At 47.0% G+C, this 23,665-nt stretch overlaps 2 protein-coding genes across 4 annotated transcripts; one reads left to right on the forward strand and one right to left on the reverse strand.

Moving 5' to 3' along the window:
* Positions 1-1,455: 1,455 nt before the first annotated feature.
* LOC309351907 (acrosin-like) lies at positions 1,456-13,108 on the reverse strand. Of its 3 annotated transcripts, none has more exons than XM_081880091.1 (5): positions 12,890-13,108; positions 7,024-7,227; positions 5,361-5,635; positions 4,132-4,271; positions 1,456-2,094 (listed from the first exon to the last, which is right to left on the reverse strand). In XM_081880091.1, the coding sequence occupies exons 1-5, from the start codon at positions 12,964-12,966 to the stop codon at positions 1,570-1,572; spliced, it is 1,221 nt and encodes a 406-aa protein (XP_081736217.1). In that variant the 5' UTR covers positions 12,967-13,108; the 3' UTR covers positions 1,456-1,569. The 3 variants fall into 3 exon arrangements, with proteins under 3 accessions (XP_081736217.1, XP_081736216.1, XP_081736218.1); XM_081880090.1 differs by lacking the exon at positions 12,890-13,108 and adding an exon at positions 9,564-9,711; XM_081880092.1 differs by lacking the exon at positions 12,890-13,108 and adding an exon at positions 7,315-7,333.
* Positions 13,109-13,163: 55 nt separating this feature from the next.
* On the forward strand, positions 13,164-23,366 carry LOC309351901 (acrosin-like). Its single transcript, XM_081880082.1, has 5 exons — positions 13,164-13,318; positions 16,505-16,708; positions 17,987-18,246; positions 20,491-20,639; positions 22,616-23,366. The coding sequence occupies exons 1-5, from the start codon at positions 13,209-13,211 to the stop codon at positions 23,156-23,158; spliced, it is 1,266 nt and encodes a 421-aa protein (XP_081736208.1). The 5' UTR covers positions 13,164-13,208; the 3' UTR covers positions 23,159-23,366.
* The last annotated feature ends 299 nt before the right edge of the window (positions 23,367-23,665 follow it).

A 23,665-nucleotide genomic window follows, 5' to 3' on the forward strand; every position in this document is an offset into this window, starting at 1 on the left:
ACCCATATTCCAATTAATCAAAATCCCAGCCTTTATTCATTCCTAGGATTTGGTAGTGGGGTGTCAGTTTGCATTTCTTAGTGCAGAAAGTATAGATGTGTAGAGATCTTTCCTATTCTGCTTAATTCAAGAGGGTTTTGGAAGCTTCTTTGTGTGAAACAAGCAAACAGAAGATTCATGATGTTTGGGGTATTCCTTCATAAAAGTTGAGTACAGCTGGCTTAAACAGGTTTTTTAATCTCTTCTTCAAGGTCATGCTGACTATAAAAGGAAGGAGAGAAGGAGCCTAGGTTTCACTTTCTCTTTCTGTCTCTCTTCCTTCTGGTGTGGTATACAGTGCTAAGGTTTAGACTTATTATAAGTTATTATAAGTTAAGTCTACTGCAACTGGATTTCTTAAGGACAGTGAATGTTTGGGCTTTGTGACCATGATGCTCATTTGCCTTCAGTAGCAGTAAAGCTTTGCTGGATGAAATATTGCCTCTGGTCTATTTTTTTATTTATTTTTTAATCCTGCAAAGTGTTTAAGTTGTTACTCTGCTGACTATAGGTCAGAATTCTGCTCTGGATCAATATTGAGTAGAATTTATTGACAGGTTATGGGCCCAGAAAGTTCTTTTGTTGTGCTGATGGGTTCCTGAGGCTGAGCAGAGTGCTGAGGAGATCTGGTTGTGCAGTGCCAGAGTGTTTGCTGTGAATGAGCAAAGGAGTAGCTGCACCAAAATGCTGGAGGGTGAGGAGGACCTGGAGAGTCTCCGTGCCTGGGCAGCGGCAGTGAAGCAGCTGGAGTGGATGCCGGCCATGGTGATTTACTAGTTGGGTAGCTATTGTGGAACAGCCTTACAGTGCCGAGAAGCTGGAAGAGGCTAGATTCCGGAGATGGTTGTCAGCGGTTGGTGCAGATGCAGCATTGGGAGGTATGGAGAACCTAGAGGGGCAGGGAGCTGGCAGCGGTTTTACTGGTATGCAGGGGACGTTTATTTTTGCCTACTAAGAGTGGTAAAATAACCTGTAGTCCTATCTTAAAGGAGTAAGTGATTGATTAGGCCTGGGAGACTGGAAAGTGTCTTAATGGTTTTATAGCAGGTCATTTGCTGAGCCATGTTTCCTTTGGGTGAGCACCCCACATTGCAAACTCTTTTGGGGTAATAAATTAACTGTAATAGTTTGGAGTATAAACTGTAAAATGTGAAATATAAGGTGTTCTAATTTGTTGTAAAATACACTTTGGAATTCTTAAACGTGGAATATCCTTCATCTTTCCTTTCCCTTCTTTCTTGTTTTCTTTTTCTTTTTCTACCACTTCCATTTAATGGAAAGAAAGATCTGGAGGAATTATGAACATAAGTAGGAGAATATGGCTCTGGATTTGGCCATTTCCCAACACATCTCTCTGAGTTTAGGTGAGATGATGGTGTGAAAGACACAAAGACCCATTGCCAAATCCCAAGCAGCTTGCTCAAACCATCTTCATTTTATTATTCTATAGAATATCTGATGCTTATCACGGTGGCCTCTAGCCTGGCCCCTCTGCTTCATAATGCCTTCCCCCTACCCCAGCTGTCCCTCTCAATCCTGCTCTCCTGAGGGCACAAGCAGATCGTAGTAGTCTTCGGAGCCAGGGTAGTACCCTGGTGGATCTGCGAACTGACTTCGAGGTGCCATCCGGGACCCGGGCTTCTGCGGTCTGTACCTAGTCCTGCGGCCAGGCCTCCGGTTACCCCAAAAATAGTTCTCCCTCATCCAGGGAGGGAAGGAGGACCTTGTGGTCTGCACCTGGGGAGGAGGCCTCGCACCCCACTGTGGGGGCCTCACCCAGGGAGGCCTGTGGGGTCTTGGCCTGGCCGCTGTAGGTAAAGTCCTCGGCTTGCGCGTTGTTGTGGCCTGGGTCTGCGCCAGCAGCGGGGTGTGTGTGGGAACCGACAGCTGCAGTTTAGAGGTCCTTTGGATCCAGTCTAGATAGTACTGCGTGGAAATGAAGACGCTTGGCACCTTCGCTGTGCCGCAGTACACGGGTCCGAAACTGGCGACTCCAATCACCCAGTAGCGCTCAGACCTCTCTTCCCTGCACATCAGGGGGCCTCCGCTGTCACCCTGGGAGGGGGAAAAGAAGGTGGTGGAATGAGGTGCCGGCATGATGCTGTGGAGATCAAGGCAGAGGCAAATGGGGTAAGGCTACAAGGCTCAGCCATCCTGTCAGGGGGCAGCACAGCACAACAATTTCACTTATTCCCGGTGGAGTAGAGGGTCAGGTTTAAGGGGCTTGTTTTGACCTTTAAAGCCCTATGCGGCCTAGGACCCACGTACCTATGGGACCACCTCTCCTGGTATGCCCCGCGGAGGACCTTAAGGTCCACAAATGGCAATATCTTGGAGGTCCCAAGTCGCAAGATGGTTAGATTGGTCTCAACTAGGGCCAGGGCCTTTTCAGTACTGGCCCCAACTTGGTGGAACGCTCTGTCACAAGAGACTAGGGCCCTGCGGGACTTGACATCTTTCTGCAGGGCCTACAAGACAGAGCTGTTCCACCTGGCCTTTGGTTTGGACTCAGTCTGACCCTCCCCTTACGGTTTTGATTTATGGGCTACTTGTGCTGGTCCAGGGGGGAGGTTACCGTGGGGCGAGGTCAAGGACCTGAGTCCTCCACGGGTGAAGTGGGGTCCACAGCGAGGAGCCGGGCAAGGACAGGAACTCTGGGGGAACAGGACTGGGTGCTGGCTGAAACAGCTCTTCAAAGACGTTGTTCCCACAACCTGGGACTGGGCTGACTGGCCTTTATCTTCTCTGAGGCCAGGGGCGGACCTGGCCCCCAGGTGACCTGCCTCTCTTGGCCTTAAGGCGAGCACTCCTCCTGGGAGAAACCAGTTCCCTTCGCCTCTCTGCCCTGAGTCTCTGCAATTCAGGAGAGGCTAAAGGGTTACTGGGCCCAGGGGGAGACTCACCTGCAGGCACTGAGTCCTCAACCACTCCTGGAGCCAGAGTGGGATCACCTGGTGCCTGCTCCTGAGGCTCCAACACAGGTGCAGGCGCTTCAGAATCAAGGCCCTGCCCCAGCTCAGCCGGCCCTGGAGGCGGGGACTCCTGTGCAGGCTGGGATTCCTCCGGTTCAGCCTCTGAATCAGATTCCCAGACCATCACACTACTTTTAAAATGAGGCTGCATTTTAAATTGCATTTTAACCTGTATTTTAAATTGGGTTGTTGTTGTTTTTCCCCCGATTATGTTTCCATTGTAATTTTACTGGTGTTAACCACCCTGAGCCCAGCTTTGGGCGGGGAATAAATTTTATTATTATTATTATTATTATTATTATTATTATTATTATTATTTGCATTAAATTCCTGCCTTCTTGCAGGGGGGTTGGACTAGATGACCGCCCCGAGGTACATTCAACTCTACAATTCTAAACGTATACCCTGCTTGATTGTACAACAGCAACCTCAACAGCAACCAGTGTGGTGTAGTGGTTAAGAGTGGTGGACTCGTAATCTGGGGAACCGGGTTCGCTTCCCCGCTCCTCCACCTGCAGCTGCTGGGTGATCTTGGGCCAGTCTCACTTCTTTGAAGTCTCTCAGCCCCACTCACCTCACAGAGTGTTTGTTGTGGGGGAGGAAGGGAAGGGAAAGGAGAATGTTAGCCACTTTGAGACTCCTTAAAGGGAGTGAAAGGCGGGATATCAAATCCAAACTCTTCTTCTCCTCTTCTTCTCAAGGCAGTTTACGAAGAGAACGAAACAATGAGTAAAACCAACTCTTGAAAACACTCAGAAGATAAAACCAGCTACAAACTGAAAACGGATTGAAACATATACCAACATCCTACATTTAAAGTGTGTGACTCCCTCCCCCACAAGAATCGTGGGAACTGTAGTTCACTCCTCATGGAGATCCGATTCTGGGCACCCAAATTGCAGTTCCTCGAGATTCTTTTTTTTTTTTTTTTTTTGGAATGTGCTTTGACCGTGTGGTGTGTAGACAGCCTTGGAGAGCAGCCTCAGCTCAGCTTGCCAGGCGTTGAAACTTGGAGCATTGGTGGGCCACAAAAGAGCTCTGATGTGGAGCCAAAGAGTGCTACCCTTCATCAGGTGAGCACAAAATCCTGACCTTGGCTCCTGACCGTGGTTCACCCTACCCTGCAGATTGAAATTGTTCCTTCTTCGTGTCCGGCACAGACGTTCTGTGTAGGTATCCTCCTGCCCCACCGCATCCCACATTGGATTCTAGTGTAGAGACTCGTCGCCCCTTCTTGCATGATGTCAGGAGGGGTGGAATCTGTGAGCAGAAAGCAGTGGGGTGGGAATGGAGATTGACAGCTGGACGCCTGAACAGGGGGTGCCCTGCCCGTAAACACTAACTGGAGCAGGGGAAGGAGAGGGGAAAGGGGGAAACCCCTCAGAGCCATGCCCAGAAAGCAGATGTGTGGACAAGCCTTAAGACCTGCCTAACGGCCAGCTGCTCTCAGTTCGTACACCAGCAGTACTATTTTTCTAGAAAAAGAGGTGCCGGAACTCACCACAAATGCCTTCCCTCGTCTCTTATAACAGCAATGGCGCCCACCTGAGAGGGGCCAGAATGGAGCTCCACTGAGTTCTGGCTGAAAAAATCCCAGCTAACCATGTTTTGATTTCATAAATAGTTGGTGTTGGTGTTGACCTTTAAAGCCCTAAATGGCCTCGGCCCAGTATAGCTGAAGGAGCGTCTCCACCCCCATTGTTCTGCCCTAACACCAAGGTCCAGCTCCGAGGCCCTTCTGGCAGTTCACTCACTGCGAGAAGTGAGGTTACAGGGAACCAGGCAGAGGGCCTTCTCGGTGGTGGCACCCGCCCTGTGGAACACCCTCCCACCAGATGTCAAAGGAATAAACAAACTCATCCATGCAAGACAGAGGGGAAGTGGAACAGGGGTGGAACAACTGGAAAGAAAACCTCTCCTGCGAGGAATGAACCTTGTGCTGCCCAACCAGGAGCATTTATTCATTCAGAGCTATAATTTTTGCCATGGTCACTTCCATTTTGTTTACTAACTTTCCTCCCACTGCAAGGGCTTGTCCACACTTCCACTCGTCCCCTGCCTAGAAAGCATGAGTTCAAGAGGTTTGTGCTCTCTAGGCATGAGTCCGAGTGGTTTTCTGCTTGCCCTGTTACTTTCCCCAGGAAAACTCACTCTTGACTGCTGAATAGGAGCAAACAGCAATCTGCAGAGAACTCGACTGCAGGTTTTCCCCGGGGGGAAACAGCAGGATAAGCGGAAGTCCTAAACCACCCTGGAAAATGCCGGCTGGCAGTGAAGGTGCAGCTGATGACTTTATTTCAAACACTTCAGGTGGGCCAGTCCTCCTACTTTTCACAAGGTTACTCTCACCTTTTGGCAGGAGGCCGCCCCAGCCGCTGATGTAGCAATGGCTGAGCGTCAAAACCTCCATTTTTTCGTCAGGCAGGCAGGCTGGCTGGATGTAGTCACTGCAGTTGACGGGCTCGTCCATCTCCAGCAAGGCGATGTCTGCAAACACCACCTCTCCTTGTTTCAGCTGGTTGTCATACTTCTCATGTTTCACCAGCCTCTTAATGAAGCGCTGCTCAGCCTCTGGGCCCAGCTTCTTGATCCGGTTGGAGCCAAGAACAAGCTTGTACTGGTCTCTGCAGGTGGGGCCAAGAACAGGGATAAATGGCTTCTGGGAGGCTGTTCTTGGACTCTCTGAATGTAAGAGAAAGGATGGAGAAAAAAATCCTCCCTCCCTCTTCTCATGAGGCTGGAACACCTGGATATCCAGTGAAGCTGGCCCCACCTCCAAAAGGATATTGCAGAGCTGGAGAAGGTTCAGAAAAGGACCACCAAAATTATCAGGGGTGTGGAGAAACTCCCCTATGAGGAAAGGCTGCCACGCTTGGGACTTTTTAGTTTGGAGAAAAACTGGGTAAGAGGCGACATGGTTGAAGCCTGAGAGGTTTTATTATTTATTTGATTCAACTTGATTTCATTTGTATATTGCCTTCATCACAAGATCCCAGGGCAGTTCACAGGATAAAAATCCAAGGCAGAAACACAAGTAAATAGTCAAAACAAAAAATAACAAAACAATAACTCCGTTCCCACAAAAAAACCTGTAGAATATTAATCAGCTTTATAAAACAAAAACAAAAAAAGACAAATACAAAATACCAGTTAGCACAGAACACTTAAGAACAATAAACAACACCCACCCAAGTTATAACATCACCCCCATTAAAAGCACAATTTTAGCACAAGGGGGCTGGCCCACGTCCTTGGTCCACGTTCCTGTGCCTGGTTGCTTTCCCTGGGAAAACCTGCTGTTTACATCTAAATTGGAGCAAATATGAATTCATAGAAAACTCGATTGACATTTGTTCTGATTCAGCGATGAACAGTGTGTTTTCCTGGGGAAAGCAGTGGGAGATAGAAGAAGCCTCTCGGATCTCTGCTACAGGTCTCAGGACAAATGGAATTGTGGATGAGCCCTATATTCCTATGAACCAAAAGGGGGTGGATCGGCCCGAGTGCTCACAGTGATGCAGCTACCTGCTCTGGCACCCAGAGCCGAGTGCACCCAGGGGGTGGGGCTAGCCACCCACGGGGGCGGGGATGGCATCCCAGGGGGGTGAAGTGAGCATCCTGCGGGGTGTGCATCCCGGGAGTGTGCTGCCCGCAACGAGCGTCCCAGGGTGGCGGTGTGATGATGTCACCCCCCCCCCTCAGGGATGACACCCAGGGTCTCTGCACCCACCTTGCTCCGCCTCTGAGTGCCCAGCCCTCTGAAGTTCCCAATGGGATGCTGGACCAACTGGACCTTAGTCCTGATCCAGTAGGGCAGTTCCTGGGCTGTAGACTCCACCATCCCAAGAGGATGGCTCTGTGTTCAGGCAAACTGCAGTTCCTCCAAGTATCACCTGGAAGGCAGAAGAAGGGACTCTGCTTCCTTGAGATGCCCCCAGGCTGCAGGGCTTGCAGATTCCACAACCCTCCCCAGGAACGGCCTTCTGCTAAACAGACTTCCCCTTCTGCTTACTTTGGTTTTGGGAAGCAGTGGACTGCACTGAGGACCCATTGGGGGCCAATGAGCGAACCTCCACAGCTAGGAAAGTAGACGTTCCCTCGTACTTTTGTCTGGATGCTGACCATCCAGGGCCAGGTCCCTGGAAGAACATCGCTGCCTCCCATAATACGCATCAACTTATGGCTGCTTGCCAAGGGTCGTCTTCCGCAGATGCCACTGAAAAAGAAAGAGAGCGTCAACAGATCATGTGCGTGACGTGGGTGGATTGTGCAGCTCTTTGAATATTGTGATCGCATATTTTACCTTTTTTACTGACACAGGCTCCTCATCTATCATCTGGTATTTTGCAGGTCTTTTATATAGTTCAACAAATTTTATTTTTTGGGGGGTGGGGGAATTCTACTACTACTATTATTATTTTTTAAAAAAGCCAGCCTTGTCAGTTTTATGTAATTCATGATAGTAATCTTGGGAGATCTGTTTGGATGCCATGGCTATAGGTGGTAATCAACAAGACTTGTCATAGAATCAAAGAATCATAGAATCATAGAGTTGGAAGAGACCACAAGGGCCATCGAGTCCAACCCCCTGCCAAGCAGGAAACACCATCAGAGCACTCCTGACATATGGTTGTCAAGCCTCTGCTTAAAGACCGCAAAAGAAGGAGACTCCACCACACTCCTTGGCAGCAAATTCCACTGTCGAACAGCTCTTACTGTCAGAAGGTTCTTCCTAATGTTTAGGTGGAATCTTTTTTCTTGTAGTTTGGAACCATTGCTCCGTGTCCGCTTCTCTGGAGCAGCAGAAAACAACCTTTCTCCCTCCTCTATGTGACATCCTTTTATATATTTGAACATGGCTATCATATCACCCCTTAACCTCCTCTTCTCCAGGCTAAACATGCCCAGCTCCCTTAGCCGTTCCTCATAAGGCATTGTTTCCAGGCCTTTGACCATTTTGGTTGCCCTCCTCTGGACACGTTCCAGTTTGTCAGTACAAAACAAATTCCTTCCAGTAGCACCTTAAAGACCAACTAAGTCAGTTCTTGGTATGAGCTTTCGTGTGCATGCACACTTCTTCAGATACACGTGTATCTGAAGAAGTGTATCTGAAGAAGTGTGCATGCACACGAAAGCTCATACCAAGAACTGACTTAGTTGGTCTTTAAGGTGCTACTGGAAGGAATTTGTTTTGTTTTGACTATGGCAGACCAACACGGCTACCTATCTGTAACCAGTTTGTCAGTGTCCTTCTTGAACTGTGGTGCCCAGAACTGGACACAGTACTCCAGGTGAGGTCTGATCAGAGCAGAATACAGTGGCACTATTACTTCCCTTGATCTAGATGCTATACTCCTATTGATGAAGCCCAGAATTGCATCGGCTTTTTTAGCTGCCGCGTCACACTGTTGGCTCATGTCAAGTTTGTGGTCAACCAATACTCCTAGATCCTTTTCACATGTACTGCTCTCAAGCCAGGTGTCACCCATCTTGTATTTGAGCCTCTCATTTTTTTTGCCCAAGTGCAATACTTTACATTTCTTCCTGTTAAAATTCATCTTGTTTGTTTTGGACCAGTTCTCTAATCTGTCAAGGTCGTTTTGAAGTGTGATCCTGTCCTCTGGGGTGTTAACCACCCCTCCCAGTTTGGTGTCATCTGCAAATTTGATCAGGATGCCCTTGAGTCCATCATCCAAGTCGTTGATAAAGATGTTGAATAAGACCGGGCCCAAGACAGAACCCTGTGGCACCCCACTAGTCACTCTTCTCCAGGATGAAGAGGAACCATTGATGAGCACCCTTTGGGTTCGGTCAGTCAGCCAGTTACAAATCCACTGAGTGGTAGCATAGTCAAGTCCGCATTTTACCAGCTTCTTTACAAGAATATCATGGGGCACCTTGTCAAAAAATGCCTTGCTGAAATCAAGGTAGACTACATCCACTGCGTTCCCTTCATCTACCAGGGTTGTAATTCTGTCAAAAAACGTGATCAGGTTAGTCTGACATGACTTATTTTTCAGAAATCCATGCTGACTATTGGTGATCACAGCATTCCTTTCTAGGTGCTCACAGACTGTTTGCTTAATGATCTGCTCCAGAATCTTCCCTGGTATTGATGTCAGACTGACTGGGCGGTAATTATTTGGGTCCTCTCTTTTCCCCTTTTTGAAAATAGGGACAACATTTGCCCTCCTCCAGTCTGCCGGGACTTCGCCTGTTCTCGAGGAATTCTCAAAGATGACTGCCAGTGGTTCTGAGATCACATCTGCCAGTTCTTTTAATACTCTTGTCTCAGAGTACATCCACCAAAAGTAATGGACCTAACTTGTTAGTGTTCATTGCTTTCAATCGGTCTACTGAATGTTTGGCTGAAGGGTTGGCTGAAATGCCACTAAATTTCATGAGACCCTCAAGGCAAAATGGAAGGAGAGCAACCCTGGTAAATGGACAGGCAGACAGAAGACCACCTGGGGTCTTTTTCCAGGAAAAAAACTTCTTCCCTATTTTGTCTTTCCTTACAAAATGCCACCCATCAACCCAATGGCCTCTTACTCGCAATTGCTGACGGTTGCGTTATGGGTGGGCTGGAATGCAGCAAGGACCAGAACAGAGAGGACCAACCATCTCATCCTTCGGGCAGCTCCCAAGGCTACAAGATCCACCACACCACCTTTCCTTAGAATTCATGACATCATAAAACACATGAATCCAGGTTCTGTCCAGAGAGCATGTGGGCAGCCTGACATCATCGCTGCTTTATGCTCCTCCTCCTCTCTTTTTTTGAGACACACAAATGTTATTAATATTAACAGATGCCAAAATGAGGATAATAATAGTAACAACAATAATAATTTTATTATTTATACCCCACCCATCTGGCTGGGTGTCCCAAGCCACTCTGGGCAACTTACAGAATATATAAAACATAATAAAGCAGCAAACATTAAAAGCTTCCCAATACAGGGTTGCCTTCAGATGTGTTCTAAAAGTTGTATAGTTCTTTATCTCCTTGACATCTGAAGGGAAGGTTTCCATAGGGAGGTGCCACCACTGAGAAGGCCCTCTGCCTCGTTCCCTGATTCCTGGACTCTGCTCTTTAGCCATGCTGGCATCCTCTTGGCCCAGGTGGTATTTTTTCCTCAAGTGCAATATACATTATTGTTGAGATCCTCTTATTGTGGTTTTGAATAACCCCTAAGTGTTCTGCAGGGTTTTTGCCTTCTACCTTCCTTTCTACCAGCTCCCTCATTTTTGGGAAGTCCCTTTCTTTGAAGTCAAACGTGACTACAATGAATTTACTTGGCAATTGTCCAGTACATATATAAATTGAATTTGACAGCACTGTGGTCACTCTTCCCAATTAGTTCAGCAGCACTTTCATCTCTAACCAGATCCAGGCTGTCACTTCAGATAAAACCCAGAGTTTATGTTCTTCTGGTCAATTCCATTACTAACTGTTTTAGGACAGTCATTAAGTGTATCTATAAATGTTAGCTCTTTGCAGTGTTTAGAAGAAATATGCAGCCAGTCTAGAACATCTTCTCTTTGAGTGCATTTTCCATCTCAAGATCACTGTATATACAGTATATACAGTATCTGAAAGACCTTTGTATCTTGAGGAGGTAAGAAACGATGCCCAGAAACGGCCATTGAAATTCTACTTAGTATTGATCCAGAGCAGGGACCTGGGTGGCGCTTAGCTCTTTGCTGTGTTTCGACGACATATGCAGCCAGTCTAGAACATCTCCTCTTTGATTGCATTCTCCATCAAAAGCTCAGTGTATATACAGTATCTGAAAGACTGGGGGGGGGGGGGATTCCCGGTCACGTCACATCTCGGCCAGCCAATTGGCTGGCTCTGGGGGCGTGTCCTGCCTTATTTAAACCAGGATGCGGCAGGAGATCTCCCTCTTTGCCACCTACCAGCTGTTCCTGCTTTTCCCACCCTCGCGCCCTATGAGGTTTTCGTTCTTTGAGCTTGCTATGGACTTTGGTTGGTTGCCATTGAGGGGCCTGGTAGGAATTTTTCCACTTGGCAAATTGGCAGCAGCCACTTGGTTTTCGCCTACCTCATAGCAAATCGTCACAACTTTCTTGGTATTGGCGGTTAGGCATTGGTATTGCTCTGTAGTTGGAAGAGGAGAGGTAACGCCATCACCTGCCCCACATTTCGAAGGGAAGTCTGGTAAAGGATTCAGGGGGCGTGGCCCTGTCCGAAGCCTATGGAGGTGAGGGCCTAAGGCACGCCCCCTAGCTGTGACCCTGGGGGAGTTCCTAGTTGATGTGCATCAGCAGGACTCCCCCTACTGGTGGTTAACCCTTCCCGGACTTCAAGCGGATGGGCTGAAGTCGGATATAGTTGGTTAGGACCAGTGCCTAAGCCAATACCGCTCATCACCAGTAACCAATAAAAGTTGTGGCCTTATTTAGCCCATTAACCTTAATAATTGTGTCATGTGTCATTATTTCCACTGGGGGGGGGGGGACTCGCCACGCAATAGCAAAGATCTCTACACATCAGATCAATACTTTCTGCTCTACAAAATGCAAACTGACAAAGCCAGCCCAGAAATTCGCTGTCTGGCACAGCCCTGCAGCTTGTGCTTTAATCCATATCCCAGTTAATCAAAATCTTAGACTTTGTTCATTCCTAGGGTTTGGAGAGGGGGTGTCCCTAAACCTGGTCAAACAAACAGATGGTACTGCTACCAACCAATATCGTTTTCTAAATATTACCTTAGGGAGGGGAGATGGCATTTTAACCTTAACAACATCCATTCTGGCTAGAAAATCCTGCATTCCTGGACTTTTTTTTGTCTCCAAAAACATGTGCATTTCCACTTCCCTGTCACTTTCTGATGGGAAAACTTGCTCAACCACAGCAAATGGCAGTTGGGTTTCTGCAGATTTAGCACTAAAGAGTAGGTTTTCTGGGAGAAAGCGGCGGGACAAAGGCAAAGCTACTTGGACCTGTGCCTGGAAAACATTGGACAAGTTGGGAAACTGCCCAAGCCTGTGCTTTCTAGCAAGTGGAAGAAGCATGGACGAGCCCAGAGACTTATTCTAGGGACAACAGGATCAGAATGTTGGGGTGAAGAGGCAATGAAACAACTCGCAACCAACAACATAAAGAAAACTCCCATGCTTGTAATCAGGCTTGACCAGCCTCGTGCCCTCCAGCATTTTAGGACTACAAATTCCATGAATCTCAGCTGGCAAGGCTGTGTCAATTGATGCTGATGGGAGCAGCAACCCAAAGCAACCGGAGAGAGCCAGATTAGCCAACACTGCTATAAGTAAAGCAGTAGTGGGGAATCTCAGGCAGGGGGCCAAATGGGGTGCTCCAAGCCTTACTCACTGGCCCTCACTTGCTCCCAGCCACACCTGGTCTCCATAGAACATTTCCCATGTCAGCCCTGTTTCCCAACAACCTTGGTGCTTTCACCTGGATGGAAGGTATCCTTGGACTCTGATAATGCCCCTCACTTGACCGGTAGAGAGGGCTGGTGTGTAGAATCCAAGGCAAGCTTTAGAATTGTTGCTCCACCAGCTTTTGCCCTGGCTCCACCCACCATGGGCAAGATTATTAGTAAGGGAATATGGTCACTCCGGACAAAGAAGGTTCCCCACCCACCGACCCCTGAACTCATGTCCAAACCCAACTGGCCATTGAGTTTGCAGGGTCTGTAGACAGCCGCCTTCCGCTATGGATATTTTGAATTTTTCTGGCATTGCTGCATTGACACCATTGCGATATTTTGTTAATGACCTTGGAATTTCTAAGGGAGGGTGGTGTAAAAATGTTTTAGTAAAATAAATGCTGCTAAGCCATGCTCCCTGCCTCCATACACAAATTGCCTCCAGGCACAAATACACACAACTTACATGAAGTCCTCCTCATGACTTCCAGGTAGTTCTTGGCTTTCTGCCAGGTTTCCCTGATGCCACAAATCATCCTTTCTCTTCCCTAACCCTGTATTGCAAGGGGTTGGACTAGATGGTCCTTGGGGGTCTCTTCTGGCTTGACAATTCTTTGATTCCAGCTGTCCATTGCTGCTTCCTTCACTTTCTCTTCCTGCTCACCAAGTGCTGAGCTTCAAACCGGCTTCTTCCGTTCTTGCACCTTTGCCAAAGCCAGTTGTGTGATGTCAGAACCTGGGCACACCTGGTTTGTGACGTCATGGATTCCAGGAAAACATGGTGGAGGAATCAGCGCCCGGAGCTGGCAGAAGGATGAGCAGGTGGCTTCTCCTCATTCTGGCCCTCGCTGATTGCCGGCCCACCCATGCTGGAGACCCTACCTGCAAGTAAGTGCCAAAATGGACCAATGTAGCAAGGAGGTAACACAGAGGCATCTCCCTCTGGATGTGGCCTCCATGACAATGGAGGCACAACTGAGCCCGAGTGGCCTTTTCCTCCCCAATCTATGTCCCCTGCGGTCCACTCAGTGTGCTGACATCTACTAAGGAAAGTCAAACACTGTTCTTGGAGAGGGCACAGGTGCTTGGCATCTATTGCCTTTGACAGAAGTGTTTTCAGATCCCTGGCATTTAGATCAACTGTGAGTTGCCCAAGTCACTAGGCAAAGAGAAATCTCCCACAGGTTTATTCTAGACTAAACAGGTACCGTATTTTTCGCTCTATAACACGCACCTGACCATAACACGCACGTAGTTTTTAGAGGAGGAAAATCCGTAGGCATGCCACCCGTAGGCATTCCCTCCATAACACGCACAGACATTTCCCCTTACTTTTTAGGAGGGAAAAAGTGAGTGTTATGGTGCAAAAAATACGGTATATTATACAATCATAAAACTGTGGAGTTAGAAAGGACCCCAAATGGTGTAGCATGGGGGGGGGCAGGCACAGGGGCAGCTGCCCTGGATGCAAAATTTGTTAAGGGCACAACATTTCAACACTCGGTGATGCTTCAGTACAGCTGTGTGCTTTTGTCACTGGGCTCAGCTGAAAATGACTTCTCCATGTGAGGCAGGAAGAGATCTCTCCAGAATGACTCTTCTTATCTCTCCAGCTGTGATCTCCTGGGTGACACGGACGCCTTACAGTTGTATGCACATGTGCACTCTGTCTGTTTCCTGCCCGCCCACCCCCTCTGTGTGACCCCGTGTGATGGCAACCCATGCTATGCCACTGATCTAATCCAAGCCCTTGCAATGTAGGAATCACAGCTAAAGAATTCCGGGCAGAGGCTATCCAACCTCTGTTTACAAAGGAAGGAGAGTCCATCACCTTCTGAGATTATCACTTCTACTCTTGAGCAGCTCTCAGGAAAGCTCTCCCTAGTGTATAGTCAGAATCTCCTTTCTTGCAGTTTGAATCCATTGGTTCAGGTCTTCCCTTTCGAGCAATTGAAAATAAGCTTGCTCTGGACTTCGGGGCTGGTGCCTCCGGTAATGGCGGAATTCCTCTGATGAGGAGGAATTTGCCCCGTGGGAATATGGGTTTGGCCGCCACGGCGAAGGCGGAGACCCGTAAAAAATCACAGGTGGGAGAAGCCTGTGAGCGTGGGATTCGGCGGGCACCTTTTGCGCCTCCCCTACTCGTGGGGAAACCCGGTTTCGGGGGTCCAGAGCGACGTGGGGTGAGCGCCGCGGTGCTTCGAATTGTCTGCCTCTTCCACGGAACGAAGCCGCATAGCTGTTGCCGGAGAGTGCTGACTTTTTCCTGTGGACAATTTGATTTTAAAGTAATTACCCGTCAATTGCTGAAAAAACATTAAGGTCTGGGAGGACTTGGCAGCAATCCAGGAGAAGCTCAACATCAGGCCCCTCTGCCCCTTCTGCTGCTGGTTTTGCATCAGTACACTCAAAATCAAGAGGAATGTCGACAGAAGAAGCCTTAGCAGCTGCATTAAATAAAATAAATGATTCACTGGAACAGCTTAACAAGAAAACAGACGTGATAAATGTGAAAGTGGATGCTGCAACTACTAAAATTGACTTAAATACAGAAAGTATAAATAATCTGGGACAAAAGGTGAATACTACTTTGATATGGCAGACTGCGGAGGAAGCCAGGGAGAAAGCCATTGCTGCTGAATGCAAAGTAACAACTTGAGAGAGAGAGAGTCCCTGCCCTACAGAGGCAACTTGATGAACATAAGTTGACGCTTGTTATGATTGAACTTAAAGAAAAACAGACGAATTTGAGGATCAGAGCCCTACCTGAATTGGAGAAGGAAAGCTTGACAGATTTTCTCACACAGGAATTTGCTGACTTTTGGGACTTGGACTTGGGTCAAGAAGAGTTGTGAGGCCTTCAGACTTGGAAGAGGAGGGAAAAAAGAGAAGACTAGATTAAGAGACTCCTTGATCACCCTTCGAATTAAAGAAGAGAGAGATAGAATCTTGGGTTGGCATTACCAGAAGAACCTAGAAGTACAACAGTCAAGAGTGGACATTTTTAAAGACGTCCCGAAATATCTTTTGGATTTTAGGCCTAACTACGGAGATATTGTTGCCCTGCTGAGAAGGAACAAAATCATCTTTAGGTGGGAGTTTCACCAAGGTCTATCCTTCAGTTTCAAAGGAAGGAAAATAAAAATAAGATCAGTAGAAGATAAAGTAAAGTTTTTTTATAAATATGAAGAAGATCTGCAGAAGAGACTTGGAAAAGAGCCAAGAGCATCGGATACGGAACTGGCGGAAATGGCTGTCAGAATCTGAGACCAGGGAGAAGAGTCGGCAGAAGAAGACTGGAAAAAGTTTAAAGATTTTTTACGGAAATACTGTAAATTTAATGAATGTTAGAAAAATGTTGGAATGAAGTTATATGGCTTTAGTAGAAATGTTATAAAGATTTAAGTATAAATAGATTAATAGAGTATTAAAGATGAATGTTAGAAAAATGTTGGAATGAACTTATACGGCTTTAGTAGAAATGTTATAAGGAATTAAGTATGAACAGATTTATAGAGATTTAAAGGGAAAATAAGGTTAGAATGTGCTAAGATAATTATAGGATAGAAAACAGAGGAAGATGGAAAGGAATTGCTGAAACAATTAACAGAAGTGGAATACAAAAAGGGAGGTGTGAGGAGGTCGTGGAAATAAGATATTGAAATTATTTGATGTGCTTTAAATTGTTTTTGTTTTGTGTTGTTAGTTTAATGTGTTAGTGTTATGTAGTGTTTGTGTATTGTATTGTATTGTATTGTTCTTGTTTTTTGTAGTGTTTAAATTGTTGGAAAAGTAATAAATATTATTTTTTTAAAAAAAGAAAAGAAAAAGAAAATAAGCTTGCTCTGCCTTCCATGTGGTGCTAAGCACCACGGTTTGCTGGCATTGCATTTTAAAAGAATACAACACACAGGTCCCTCAGCAACTATCTATTGGGCATCAAAACAAGCATAGTGTGAAAAGCATAAGAAAGGAAGTAAACGCCTCGAGGGATGGAGCCTCCAAACTCCTTTCGGTTCTACAGAGGCAGCAATACATGTGCGGCTGAAAACTAATGGAAATGTTCCTTTCCAGGGGAGCCTGTGGAAGACGTCCGCTGGCAGTCAGTCAGTACTTGAGGAAGGCCATGAGTGGCACTGACGTCCTGCCAGGAACATGGCCCTGGCAAGTCAGCTTCCAGTATCCAAGCCAAGCTGGACTCTGGGTTCATTTCTGCGGAGGTTCACTCATCAGCTCTCGCTGGGTCCTCAGTGCAGCCCACTGCTTGAAGATCAAGACGTAAGCCAAAGGAGCAGCTGCTCCTCGGGTAGGAGAACATGGCAGGGTCTACAAAGCAGGCAGCCTGGGGGCATCTCATGGAAGCAGAGTCCCATCTTCTGCCTCTGCCCAACATGGAGTGTGAAGGTCTCTTTAGTTGTGATGGGTGAAAGCCACTGTTAGATTAGTCCTTGGGGGACCTGTCTCAGTTTTGACATTCTGAAAGCAAGCATCTTGTCTTTAGGGCTGCTGAAAGTGCAGACTGACCATGAAGAGTCCTCTCTCCTTCTGCAGCTTCCAGCAAATGGATTTCAGAAGCATTGCAGCCATGAACCATGGAGGGAGAGCAGAGCCATCATGTACTTTAAATGTATGGCATGTATGCAGCCCTTAGAGTGACCCAGGACAATGAGCTGGTTCCTTCTACCCTTTTAGAAACCGCTCCCTTTCCCCTTTCTAGCCCCTTAATCCAATGCCCCTTCCCACCTGGGTCACAAAAGATGTGAAAAAGGGTCCCTGGCCAGACAGCTGGACCAAACTCCTTGGCTCTGACTTGCCTCTCCGTCTTATTCCTCCATCAGCTGAGCTGTGTCAGGGTTGGGGCTCTAGGCCTTTCACAGGAGCATCCAGACCTCTTTGGGTAACCTTTGTGCGGTCCAAGAACATTGTGCCACCAGCAGACTGGCAGAGGGGACATGAAAGAGATTTAAGAGCCTCGGATTTAAGATCTCCAGGTTGATGGCTTTTTGAGATTGATGGACTTATGCTGGGGACTGAAACCGGGAAGGGGTTTGGGTGGAATGGAAATTGGGAACTCAATATGCATATAATATAATTTGTTTTTTGTTTTTTTAATGAGAGTGGGGAAATTTGTGGAATGGAATCTTTTCTGACCTTAGGGAAACGTATTAAGAATAAGTATAGATATATAGCCTTGGATGAGAGTTAAGATTGGATAAAGTAAAAGCGGTTTTTAAAAATATGGTAAATTTAAGGATTCTGTTAGGAAAGAGAGAATGTGCAAGGATTTGCTGAATTAACAATTTGAATTAGAATACAAAAACGGGAGGTGTGAGGAGGTCAAGGAAATAAGTTAAAGAAAGAAAAATATGTAAAGGTTGGATTTGTTTTTTCTTTTATCTTTTTTTAAAATGATTGTATTTTTTCTCTTGCCTTTTTTTTTTTCTTGTTTCTTTTTCTTACTTTTTTGTAACCTTTAAAATTTTGAATAAATATAATTTTTTTTATTTAAAAAAAGAACATTGTGCCACCAGCAATGAACCTATTCTTCCCTTCCAGATTGAGAAAAAACTTTAAGGTGGTGGTTGGCATCACCGAGCTCTCACAGCCTGGTCCTGATGCCCAGCAGCGCTGGATAAAGAGGGTGGTAGACTACAAACTCTATGAGGATGACGAGTCGCTTCGCTACGGCCTCTCTGTGGTGGAGCTGGTGGAGCCGGTCCGCTGCAGCGACTACGTCCAGCCGGCCTGTTTGCCTGACCACAGCGTGGTACTTTCGATGCTCACTCATTGCTATATCAGTGGCTGGGGCGACATGGGTGAGGAAAGTGAGAGCCCCAGGACCTCCCCACGACAGCAGCCCCCTGTGAGGACTGGCCCCACCCTGGGAGATCAGAGTGCAAATATGTCCCATGCCTTCAGTGCCAAGTGTAACAAACACACAAGAATTGCAAGAACGGTTGTGAACAAATGTCTGGTCACAGAAGGTGGTGGACTCTCCTTCCTTGCCGAGGTTGGGTGGCCTTCTATCCCCGCATTGCAGGGGGTTGGACTAGATGACCCGGGACCCTTCCAATTCTAGGTTTCTAGGATTGGAATGCCCATTTCCTTCTTTCAGGAGCTGTGTTCAAATCCCAAAGTCTTACCATCCTCCACCCAGCCCATGACAGGAAAACACTGTATAACAAGACCATATGTCCCTTCACATATTTGGGTTAAACACTGCTGCTCATGGGGGGAGCTTCTGCTACCTTCTCTTCCCTCCTTGTTGCCTTGCTTGCACTGAGAAGGCCCTGGCCCTGGTGGAGGATAATTGGACTTCCTTAGGGCCCGGGACCTCTAAACTATGGTTATTCATGGACCTTAAGGTCCTCTGTGGGGCAGACCAGGAGAGGCGGTCCTGTAAATATGCAGATGACCAAAAATAGCTTTAGCATGTATAATGAAACAAGAATCCAATGTCTCTATTCAGACCAGGTCTCTCCATAGTTTTCAGTTTAGTAATAAGTTGTAATTCAGCAACTTCTCTTTCAAGTCTATTTCTGAAATTCTTTTGTAATAAGACAGCTGCTTTGAGATCCTGTACTGAATGTCCTGGGAGATTGAAGTGTTCTCCTACTGGCTTCTCTGTCTTGTGATTCCTGATGTCAGATTTATGTCCATTTATCCTTTGGCGTAGGGTTTGGCCTGTTTGTCCAAGATAGAGAGCTGAAGGGCACTGCTGGCACTTGATGGCATACACAGTGTTAGAAGATGATCAATTAAATAAGCCTAAAATGGTATATTTAATGTTGTTGGGTCCAGTGATGGCGTTATCTGGGTGTCAGTGGCAGCAAAGTTGGCATTTGTGTTTATTGCAGGTACCCGTGTCCATGTTAAGTCTTGTTGCTGTATTATTGTGGGTGAGGAGTTGTTTAAGATTGGGTGGCTGTCTGTAGGCAATGAAAGGTCTTCCTCCCAGGCAATGACAGTTCTCTTTCTCAAGCTCTGGGAGGAAGACCTTATATCCTGAACAATCTTAGTTGGTCTCTAAGGTGCTACTGGACAAAAAATATATATTTCAACTGCGTCAGACCAACATGGCTACCTACCTGAATTTATTTATGGCTTAGGTTTATATCCCAAGTTTTCTACAAGGAGCTCAAGGTGGCAAACATAGGTCTCCACCCCTTTTTATCCTCAGGACCAGCCCTGTTAGGTAGGTTAGCCTGAGAGTGGGAGACAGCCTGGGGATTATGCTACAGTATTTATTTAGCTATCTCTCAGGGTTTGGAGGGCAGGTGTCTCGACAGCTGCCTTGCCACATGGCATTGATCGAAGGGTCATAAATCAACATCCTCCATAAATATCTCTCATTTAATTCCTGGATGCAAACTGATACGGAAGGGGGGGCATGTCTTCTTCACCTTCTTCTTCGCTACAATATATCAATTTATTTCCAATTGTCAATGTCAAAAGGGACTAAAATCTATAAAATTCATAGAAAATCAACGTGCCAGTTTGCTCAATTTCTCTAGGACTCCATCACACCTCCCCTGTCCAGCATAATCCCTCAAGCAAGGTGTTAAGACCCTAATCCTGTCAAATCGCTCTGATCAGCCTTTCCTCCAGGCAATGTCAGGTGGCAGACTATGCATATTTGAGACCATTGTTTTCTCATCCCCAGGAAGTGTTTATCTGTGCATATCTCCAGCTCTGCATATTCCCCCCTCCCTCCTCCATATGTTAATCTGTGTAACCCAACCTCCCTTTAATATATTCATGATGTAATCTGTGTAACCAAACCTCTCTTTAATGTATTCATGACATGTTTTGCACTGTATTCTGGGACATGGAGGGAGTTTCAAAAACTCATGTCACCCCTTTCTCACTGTTCAATCTCGCCTTGAACCTGTTGCGCAATAAACTTGGATCTTCTGCAGTTTGCTCCTGTCTACGGCTGAGCTCATTTTTCCTCCGCAGGGACCCGCGGACTTAGTCCGACGAGCTGGGTGGCAGAGCAGCCTCGCACCCAGATTTTGCTGTAAGAAAACTGAACGCTTCTTCCTGCCTTCCACTCACAGGGCATAAAATATCTGGCATCCTGCAAGAATCAAAGGTGAAACTCCTTTCTCTACAAACCTGCGGCAGCAAGAGCTGGTGGAAGCGGAAGGTGGCCGATGAGATCCTGTGTGCTGGATACGAGGAAGACGGAGGCGACAACTCCTGCAAGGTTGGCAAGGGCCAAAGCCTTCCGGGGCTACAGCTGGAGAGGAGAAGGGAGGACTGGATTTGCTGCCCCCTAAGGAGGCTGCAACTTGCACCTCTGAGCAAATGTCCCCCTTGCAGGGGCAGATTCATGCGTGCCCCACAACACAAACTCACACCCCTCCTGTTATGGAAAAATCTAGGTGCGAGGCTGCTCAGTCCCCCAGCTGGCCGGGAAGAGCCCGCGGGTCCCTGCGGAATAAAGGAAGGAGTCCAGCCACCAACTGGAGCAAAGAGCTGTAGACCAAAGTTTATTGCGCAACAGGTTCAAAGAGGAATTTTGAACCCTGAAGATGGGGTGACAAAGACTTTTAAAAGTTTCCCACCATATCCCAGAATACAATTCGTACAGCATCATTGCTACATCACTGAAATGTCACAAAAGGGGAGGGGCTTGTTAGAAGGAGGCTGGAATGAAGTTATGTGGCTTTAGCAGAAATATTATAAAGGACTAAGTAAAAATAGATTGTTAATGGATGAAAGGAGGAAAGGTAAAGTTACATTATATTAAGATAAATTATAGGATAAAAATTGGGAAAGATGGAAAGGATTTGCTGAAATAGCTAACCGAACTAGAATACAAAAAAGGGAGGTGCGAGGAGGTCAAGGAAACAAGCAAATGAAAGATAAGTTATGGGAAGGTTCGTTGTGTTTTTTAATTGTTTCTATTTTTCTGTTTTTCTGTTTTTTATAATTATTATTATTTTTTCTATTCTCTTTTTTCCTTATTGTGATGTGTTGTCAAGTTTTTGTTTAACTTGGTGTTTTCTCTTTTTCTTTTTGTAACCTTTAAAACTTTAATAAATATTGTTTTTTTAAAAAAGGGAAGGGGCAGACAGGGGTTACACTAGTTTAGCCTTGGCAACCATGTCCAGACAAGTCCTTGGTACAAGATTAGCATAAGCAGATATGTCAGGGCAAGACTCAGGTATAAGATGAGCCTAGGCAAACACCTCTGAAGTCCCACCACCTAAAGTACAATAGAACTTCCTTTGCATGTCTGGCCCCTTGGCAAGTCTGGTGATGGGATTAGGCTTTCCTTGGACAACAATCAGCTCAGCAATTGCCACCTCTGGACACTTCCGGGAGTCCTTTTTCAAAGGGAAAATAGCTTTGGAATGGAGGAAACTGGCAAAGGAGTTGATTTTATATTACTTTTAAAGCTAGATAACTTCCCTGAGCTGTCAAGTTGAAAGGATACATTTGGGCATAATATTTGTAACATTTAACAACTTTTAAGATGTGCCCCCCCCCCGTAATTTCCATAACACCACCCAATCCAGACCACCACCCACCAGCCCATTTTCTTCATTCCCCTCTGCACCCAACTTTGCAGGACTGCTCACCAGCCCCATGCCAAGTCCGCTTTGTCAATGCCACCAATCTGCCCACCCCATCCCTCCCCTTTCCCAGCTGCTGAGGACCCCACTCAGCTCCAGCCCCACCTTCCTCCTTCACTCCTCATCTCCCCCATCTTCCTCTCTAATGAATGCTCCAGCCACCACCCACCTCCCTCCCTTACAAAGCACCCAATGCCCCATTTGAGCCGCCCGCCTCCCTCTCAGGATGGCCATAGCTCAGCAGGAGAGCAAGCACCTGCTTTGCATGCAGGTCCCAGGATCAGGCCCTGCTGGCATCTCCAGATCTAGCTAGGAGAGACCCCTGACTGGTATCATGGAGAGCCACTGCTGCCAGTCAGTGTCGAGAATATTCCGCTGGATGGACCGAATGATCTGACCCAGCGTTTCTCCATATTCCTAGTCCAGCTTCTACAGACCCACAGCTTTCTGGTGAGCTATGCTGAGGAACCAGCAGATGATCTTGGATGGCATGGTCCTTCTCCAAAAGTGGCTGCTGCTCCTTAGGGCTTCCTTTCCCCAGAATGCCCATCTGCCCACCTGCTGACTGCCTCCCTCCATCCTTTGTTCTCTCCACACACAGACCGACGTTGGTGCCCCACTCATGTGCCGGGAAGCAAGGTCCGAGCGCTACTGGGTGATTGGCGTCGCCAGCTTGGGGGTGCCCATCTGCAGCCAGGCGAAGCGACCGGGCATCTACATCTCCACGCAGCATTACCTCCACTGGATTGAAAGGACCACCCGGGAGAGGCTCTCTGCGCCCAGCCGCCAACCGCTCCTGGCACAGAGCCAGGCATCAGATGCAACCAAACCCAGCCCAAAGCAGGACCGTTGGGCTTCGCCCATGCCCACTGGCAGGCCTTGGCCCAGGCCCACAGGATGGCACGCAGCTCCCTGCACCAGGCCCACCCGGCAGAGTCCTCCACCACCACCTGGGTGGCTGAGACACACAAGGTGGCACCCCAAGAAGGGAAGGCCCCCAGGCCAGGCCAGGCCTACTGCCAAGCCAAACCAGGGGGCAGCAGCTCCAGGCTATGGGGATTTTTACAGCTGGGATCAGGGGTACATTAACCCCAGGCCTCAAGCTCAGCCACCAGTTCTGCTGCCAGGGCAGCTGCCGCCATGAGGGGAGCATGGCATAAAGTCAAAGCAGCCAGGATGCCATTGATATGTATAATGTACCTATGAAGATATGTGAATGAAGGCAAATTGATGAGACTTTTTGGACTTTGGGCAGTGGACACCAATGGGTTTTGTGCCATTGCTGGACCCAAAAGGTTTTGTGCTGTTGCCGGACCCAGATTTGTTGAAAAAAGACCCAATCCAGGACCATTCTTTGCCGTTTGTTCTTTGTGTTTTTTTTTTTTTTTTTAAATAATTTTTATTGGGTTTTTACATTTTATAACAACAGACACACACACAAAGACAAAAACAAACAAACACACAAATACAATTACATACCCTAAGTTTCTTTACCCACTTTCATTGACTTCCCCCCACCCCCTCCTCTTACATCCCAATTCCAAAATTAATTCAGCAAGTTCTTACCTAACCTCTTAAAGATATTCACATTGCTTTTAAAAATTAAATTCTTTTGTTTATCTATATTCAACTATCCAATTCTCTTATAATC

This window comes from Podarcis erhardii, assembly GCF_964252035.2.
Source record: "Podarcis erhardii genome assembly, chromosome: 10".
Lineage (NCBI taxonomy): Eukaryota > Metazoa > Chordata > Lepidosauria > Squamata > Lacertidae > Podarcis > Podarcis erhardii.

Excerpts from the sequence above, each read along its gene's own strand:
- LOC309351901 (XM_081880082.1), top strand. The coding sequence starts at position 13,209 with ATGGTGGAGGAATCAGCGCCCGGAGCTGGCAGAAGGATGAGCAGGTGG. Across the intron at positions 13,319-16,504 it reads GCTGGAGACCCTACCTGCAA|GGGAGCCTGTGGAAGACGTC; the intron begins GTAAGTGCCAAA and ends GTTCCTTTCCAG. Across the intron at positions 20,640-22,615 it reads GAGGCGACAACTCCTGCAAG|ACCGACGTTGGTGCCCCACT; the intron begins GTTGGCAAGGGC and ends CTCCACACACAG.
- LOC309351907 (XM_081880091.1), bottom strand. The coding sequence starts at position 12,966 with ATGATTTGTGGCATCAGGGAAACCTGGCAGAAAGCCAAGAACTACCTG. Across the intron at positions 5,636-7,023 it reads CACTGCTTCCCAAAACCAAA|AGACCAGTACAAGCTTGTTC; the intron begins GTAAGCAGAAGG and ends CCCCACCTGCAG. Across the intron at positions 2,095-4,131 it reads GAACAATTTCAATCTGCAGG|GGTGACAGCGGAGGCCCCCT; the intron begins GTAGGGTGAACC and ends TCCCCCTCCCAG.